Source organism: Lygodium microphyllum, chromosome 22, assembly GCF_053477565.2.
Source record: "Lygodium microphyllum isolate KBCC chromosome 22, Lygodium_microphyllum_v1.1.10, whole genome shotgun sequence".
Taxonomy (NCBI): domain Eukaryota; kingdom Viridiplantae; phylum Streptophyta; class Polypodiopsida; order Schizaeales; family Lygodiaceae; genus Lygodium; species Lygodium microphyllum.
This window is the reverse complement of record NC_141156.1, coordinates 126,615,023-126,622,538: the sequence shown is the minus strand read 5'-3', so window position 1 is coordinate 126,622,538 and position 7,516 is coordinate 126,615,023. Positions and strand designations below refer to the sequence as shown.

The following is a 7,516-nucleotide window of genomic DNA, read 5'->3' as shown; positions in this document are numbered from 1 at the left end:
CAAAATATTAGTACCCCTTGTGGTATTTCTTTTTTCATTAATTGATATCATCATTCTTTGTACCAATGATTATAAAATCTAATTTTCCCCTCCATTCCACAATTAAAAAAGCCCAAATTGAACCCTCTTCAGATTGCATGCTACTCAACCCTCCCATACACCTCTAAAATCTCACCCATTCTATTATTTGTTGACTCAAATCTACTACAATATTTGCATTCCACAATTAAAAAAGCCCAAATTGAACCCTCTTCAGATTGCATGCTACTCAACCCTCCCATACACCTCTAAAATCTCACCCATTCTATTATTTGTTGACTCAAATCTACTACAATATTCTTCTATCATCGAGACGTGTGTACACACATCCCAACACACACACACACACACATGCTAAACCTTATTAATTTAGCTTGAGACAAGCAAATGAATCAACAATACATCATGTTCAAATTCAAGGCTCTAATATCTAAGTTCCATTGTCAAATTGCACACACATCTAGCCAACTTAAGGAAAATTGAGTACAAGAGAGAAAACAACACTTCATATTCAAAAAACCTCCAATTTTCAATGAAATATTACACATCCATTTGGCAAATATGAGAAGATAAGGAAGAATGAGCATGGCAAAGAGATCTCTAATTTTTAGTCTTAAACTATGACCAACCATGTAAATCCTTATCCTTGCTAGTTTTAGACTAAGATCAATATATCCACAACATACAACACTCCACATTCAAATTTGAAACTCAAAATCTTCAATTTCCATTGCAAGTTTACACATCCATTGGGCAAATATGAGATTGAATGACAACGAGAAAATTCTCATTTTCAACCCTAAAATAGTGGCCAACATTAAAATCTTTAATTTGCCCCTTATTTTTGCAAACTCAAGGAGCCAAATTATGTCTTCACTAGTTACATGTTAATTAACATTATTCTAGATTATCAAATCTCTTCAAATTCAATGTTAATCTTCATATTTGTAGCACAATCTTTCATGTACAACTAAGATTCATTTTCAATAAGACCTACACATGCAAATTCAAGCGGAAGAGCCATGTGCTTTGTCCTCATTTAAGTGACATTAAAATGTTGCATAGCCTCAATTTAGAATTTCTAACCTTTGTAAACCCAAATGTAATAAAACTTTGCGCAAACCTTAGTCTAAAATATAAACTTGTTCAAATCCCTAAATCCCACGGTGCAAAAAGTAGTTTCCAAGGGGCTATTTAAAGTCCTTGATTATGATCATACCTAGGTATCTTTATGGCACCTATCCCCCACAACTTCTACCAATGTTCCCCATGATCCTAGCTAGGTTAATCTATCATCACGACACACATTCCACTTAATCTCAAATGCACCTCACATGTGCACAACAGACATATTTATCCAAAAAGCATCAATTTAAGATTCATGTCCTCATTGACAGTTGGCTAGTTAGTCCATGCGTCACTACGGCATGATTAGAACTATTCAAACCCTCAAAAAAAGCCTTACAACCACACAACACCACCACAAAAACAAGCATGACTTAGATTCACAAACAACTATCACTTATCGTAAACAACACTTAAAAGAACCATTAAGAAAAATTAATGTGCACAAGCCTAGGCCATTCTTTTGTATCTTATAAAGCTAGGCTTGCTTTTGATGGTGGTTTTATCCTTCAAAGGAAGGTTAATCCTTCGCTAAAAGGATAGTAATGGACGTATCCTTCAAAATAAGCATATGCATGTGAGAAAGCAAGGTAAAGAGCATTGCACGCCCACCGAGAGAGAGAGAGAGAGAGATATATATATATATATATATATATATATATATATATTATAGTGCGATAATTAATATTGCAACCTTGCGCGCTCCTTTTATTTGAAATCAGGGGCATTTTCATCGGCAACTGCAGCCAAACCACTCAGCTTTCAAACCTGGCAAATAACAAACACAAAATTATAACGGCAGATGTCAAGCATTGGACTTACCAATCCAATCATACAGAATCCCAAAAGAAATAGTATGCAATGGTGTTACATTTGTGTTAACCAGCCCGAATCCTGACACAGCTGCATGTGGACCATTGCTTTCCTGCTGCTGCTCTCTTTAACTTGGTAATTATAGTTGAACAGCAATGCCCGCTCCATTCGTACATTCACCGTTCTGGCTGTAATGCATGTTCTCATAACCAGATCCATACCATTCAACACAATCGTGGTCCTGACACAGTCCATTATCCCAATCTTCATGAACAGTGTCAAAAACTTGAATGCCCAAGTTTACAGCTCCTGCAATAGATCCAGGCTGCTACTCCTCTTCCACAGGGGTTCAATATATTGAATCTCTTCCCCATACATTGTGAGACCCATCCACCCAAATAGGAGCACAAACTTAATTCGGTTTCCTTTGAGTTTCATGCAATCAGCTTTATCCAAGACCATTATAGCCATTGCCCCTTTTATCATAATCGGCTTCACCTGTGTGTTATTGATACACCACTAACTCAGGAATCCAGTCAGGCCTTCAGGTGTGATTTCTTCCGAACCATGCGATAGCGAATGCTACCTACAGCTATTACCAAAGCTAGGAGAGTGAGTTGAAGAATATGTAATCCCAAAACAAGAGATTCACGAGGCAAATAACACTGCTGAATATCAGTAGCTCCATCTTTGTAGAAATTAATCAGAAGAAAACTAGGATCATCTCTGTTACGCCACGTAAATGTTGACACAGTAACTTCCCTTGTACCATCATCATGAATTCTGTTGCAAAACCGATGGGCATGTGCACTTAATACCAACCTGCTCACAATGACATAACATATTAGAACACCAAAACATATGGAGAGTCATTGCAATCAGTCCCTACAATAGGGGATGTCACCCTCCGCACAATGAGGTTTACAGTTGTAGAATTACTGATACCTGGGCTTCAACGCTGACAAGAGATAATTGGAAGTATTTTGAGAGAGCATATCCATCAAACTTCTGTAAGCTTTTGGTGTTGGAGCAGAGGAGCTGTACACACGAGGATTTCATTAGATCATGGACAATTCATGACTTGATGATTATACTTGCACTATATATTTGTTCACAAATATGGACCAACTTCACATCCAGCACCAGGGAGCTGTAAAAAGCCAGTGCTGCAGGCATTTTCCAACCAAAAAAGTTATGACACTTGCCTCTGAGCAGATGCAAATAATGGCAAGCACCCTCCTTCCACTTCATGCCAGGGGGCACATCTTGGTATATCGAATGATTGGCAAACACTTTCATCCACCCTAAACAAAGGAAGATGCAAAAGCAGCACTGGCCTCTGTGACAAACTTCCTTCTGAAGGACCTGAATCCACTGATCCTTGAGAATCACTAGTTCGGCTGATTAAATTTGCAGAGGTGTTATGTAAAGCACCTTTGCTCTCTTCCACAAACTTCCGGACAGAGCCATGCAAAGGACAGTTATCGCAAGCCAAAGCCATGGCATTTAAAGAAATGAAAGGTATATTTTTTACTATGAATATCTCACTTCCTGTTGGATCCAATCCTGGAAAACTAGCTGTGAACTGCTGTAGTATGTTTGGAGGTAACCGGTAAAAGTCACCAATATCATGATTACCAGGAGTTACATGTACAGGCAGCCCCTCATATGGGCTCAACATGTCCTCATAGCGATCTAAAACATCTTTCCATTGCTGTTTTGTTGATTTCCTTCCCGAATCAGAAATGTCCCCCAAGATTAGTAAGGCCTGAGGCTTGAGCATCTGGTGTGCCCTCTGTAGATTCAACATTTAAAAATCCTGTAAGCCTTTTAAGAAAAGACCAATGTAATGTAGAAATGTATGAAATCCTTGTTTGTAGACAATTCAAACAAGCCATTTATCAAATTAAATATATCTTCATTATTGCTAGCAACGCCATTGATTACCTTGAATGAAGTCTTCATGAAAGAATCTCTGCGTACACGGTCTAGCCACATGGTTTGTGGCCCAGTGAGGTGCAGGTCACCAACTGCCATGACTACAAGCTGGGCAGTGCCACTGCTGTGCCCTGCCAGGCTGTGAGGGGTGCATGATGGATAGGAAAGATACAGCAGTAACAAGCATGAAAGCAGAGCCAATACAATCAGTGGCAACAGATTCCGGATCATGTAATGATGGTGGAAGGCTAGCCTTTGCATTTTGATAATATTATATGGGTTGGTGCTGATTGGACTGAAAAGTGCAGAAATTCTCTTGAACCTGTTCTATATATGGTTGCAACTGTCCCTACTCTTAGCATGAATCAATGAGGGAAATGATCCTGCAAATTGCATAATTTTCTGCAAGTCCAAGCAAAGGTACTTTGAATTTTGCCTCTTGCATCACAAATCTACTGTGATTGTGCCAATTCCTTTATGAATTTGTGTACCTTTGCGCTCAAGATCAAGAAAGGTAAGGCTGTGCCAATTGAATTTTGCCTATAGGAGGATCCGATGCTTTTTTCAAAAAATGAAATTGCATCCCCTAGGATCACGAAACTTGAGACTGAGTCCAAGGTAAGTCGCTTAATTTTGCATTCTGCATCTTTCATCACAGAAAATTCCCTGGAGTTGTGCCAATGCTTTTATCAAATTGCACAGAAATTTGAGAGCAAAAGTGCTTTGATTTTTGCCTCTTCCTTTTGCAGCACAAGTTTGCTGTGCGATTGTGGCAAAGCTTTCATGAAATTGCACACTTTGTGCTCAGGGACCACCAAATTTGAAAGCAAAAGTGCTTTGGAATTTTTGCCTCTTGTATCATAGGTTTGCTGTAAGATTGGGCCAATGCCTTGCATCCCCTACTGACCACCAAAGCTTGAAATGGCGTGAATCCAAGGAGACGTGAATGTATGTTTGCTTGTTGTATCCACGATTTCGCTGGGATTGTGCCAATACGGTTGCATCCCTTTGTGCTCAGAACTACCGAGACTTGAAACTCAGCCTGCACTGAGGTGCGCATATCACCGACCTTCTGCTTGTAAGTAACCTGAACTTGTGAAGAATCATCCTTTGCTTGCCCTTCCTTGTCGAGGGGGAGAAGCCGAAATTTCCTCTGTGCAGAGAAACCGAAAGCAAGCCTCTATCTAAGAAAAACTGAAAGCGAAGGGCGTGAGTGGAGATGCAAGATGCCTTTCTGCAAGGCTAGGGCTTTGCTGGAGGACGTAAAAATGCAGCGGCGCGAGCTCCTCCTACCCTAATACCTGCTCCTCCGAGCACAAGTCTGCATGGAAACTCTTCGAACCGTTCTCAGGAAAAGCGATCAGTCCCAGCTTTACCAATTTGGCGCAAGGCTGTGGCAGTGAGACGTTGGAAGTTCGTTTTCTGGGGGGGGGGGGGGGGGATGGAGGACACACGGACAGAATATGCCAAATTCCGACGATGACAGGCTGTATTTTATATATTTGATGATACACTAATTGCAACTTCCAACATCACCCTTTTATGGGCCACAGGTATCCAACTTCAGGCTTCATGCAATCCAATAATCTATCTACTAGTGTTTCCCGCGCACCAAAGCCATGTTCGCACATCAACTTCGCTTTTCTCGCAACTCTCTTTTTCTCTCTCTCTCTCTCAATTTTTATTTTTTTATTTTTTTAAATCATTTTTTCTATAAATGCTCTCTCTTTCTCTTAATTCTCTCTTTTCAATCTCTCTCTTTTCATTCACACACTCTCTCTCTCTTTCTGCTTTCATTCTCTCTCTCCTAACCCCTTCATTCTCTTTCTCCTCTCTTTCCCATCTCTCTCTCTCCCCCACACTCTCTCTTCATTCTCTCACTCTTTCTATTTTCATTCTCTTTTCATACTCTCTCCTCTCTCTCTTCTCTCTCTCTTCATTCTCGTCTTTCTCTTCTCACACACACTCTCTCTCCCTTCATTCTCTCTCTTTCTCTTCAAAGTTCACACATGTACTTTCTCACACTCTCTCTTTCTATTTTCATTCTCTTCTCTTTCTCTCTCTTTCTAGTTTCATTCTCTCTATCTCACTTCACACACTCTCTCTCTCTCTTCATTCTCTCCCCTCTCTCTCTTCATTCTCTCCTCTCTCTCTCTCAAAGAGGTTAAAAAGCATTTTAAAAAACCTTTTAATAATGCTACATCTAAAAATGTTTAATCTCTCTCTCTCTCTCTCTCTCTCTCTCTCTCTCTCTCTCTCTCTCTCTCTCTCTCTCTCTCTCTCTCTCTCTCTCTCTCTCTCTCCGTGACACCACTGTCAGCCACCACTACCACGCTATTGATACATGTTGCATTGCCACCATTGCCTGATGCCAAAACTACCACTCCCTTGCTATCAAAACATGCTACATTGCCGCTGAAAAGCTCCCCCGATGTTGCCACTACCACCCAACATCTTGCTGACCTTCCAAGCTCGTGCCACCACTTGACATCTTGTTGACCTCTCACTACCACCCAACCTCACACTCATATCACCTAACATCCCACTATAGCATAGAGAGAGAGAGAGAGCGCGTGCATGCAGCGTAGCATTCGCTCCCCTCCACTGCCACCCCATCAGCCTTATGAGCTCTTGCCCACCTCTTAACACATGTTGCATTGTCGCCACTACCTAATACCAAAACTACTACTCTCTTGCTATCAAAACGTGCTACACTATTGTCGAAATGCTCCTGTGCTACCATCGCCACCTGACATCCTGCTGACCTTCTAGGTTCATGCCACTACTCAACATCGCGTCAACCTCCCACCATTACCATAGAGAGAGAGAGAGAGAGAGAGAGAGAGAGAGAGAGACCATGGCTTTTGATTAAGATGAATGCTATCATATCTACACCAAAGCCCAAAGAGAGTTTGCATTCCCTACAGTTCATATCTGCATTCCTTGCAACTAAATAGAGAGAGAGAGAGAGAGAGGGGGTGTCATGACCAAAAATGGACCTAACACTAGTTCCATTGGCTCTAGCTAGGCTCCTACACATAGCAAACAACCCACAAGGCCTCACATCTCAATAAACCATACATCCAAACATGCTCTAAATTTTTCCATTTTTCTATATTCAAAATCTAATTTTTCTTATTTTTCCATTTTCTCAATTATTTTTTACATAAATGCTAATAATTTTGTTTTTTTTTATCATAAAATAGAAAAGCATAGCCATGGCAACCAGCATGCATCATTTCGCCCCACATGCACCATTACTTTTGATGATTTTACCAATCACCATCATATTTCTTAATTCTACATGTTTTGTGTGTATTAGATAATTAATTTATGCATTATAACAGCCACATATTTTGAAATTTTGGCCTTATAACCCTTAAACACAACACATATTACTTCCATGTCGAATTTGAGTCCATATGCACCTCAATTTCATGAAAAAAACATTAATAGAATCAATTTTTGTTTATAAACTGAGACTTACCACAAGAAAACCACTTAATTTTTCATGATTTTGGAGATGTGTAGGTCACCCGCTAATGCTCCACATAGCCACTACCAACCATCTTTATGCTCCCTCGCTCCATTTCTTGCATGT

General features: G+C 40.2%; 1 protein-coding gene across 1 annotated transcript; it reads right to left on the bottom strand.

Annotated features, from left to right (window-relative positions):
* Positions 1-561: 561 nt before the first annotated feature.
* Positions 562-5,318, bottom strand: LOC148017595 (uncharacterized). Its single transcript, XM_087663155.1, has 5 exons — positions 3,925-5,318; positions 3,183-3,772; positions 2,923-3,015; positions 2,036-2,799; positions 562-1,932 (listed from the first exon to the last, which is right to left on the bottom strand). The coding sequence occupies exons 1-4, from the start codon at positions 4,174-4,176 to the stop codon at positions 2,514-2,516; spliced, it is 1,221 nt and encodes a 406-aa protein (XP_087519281.1). The 5' UTR covers positions 4,177-5,318; the 3' UTR covers positions 562-1,932; positions 2,036-2,513.
* Positions 5,319-7,516: the final 2,198 nt, after the last annotated feature.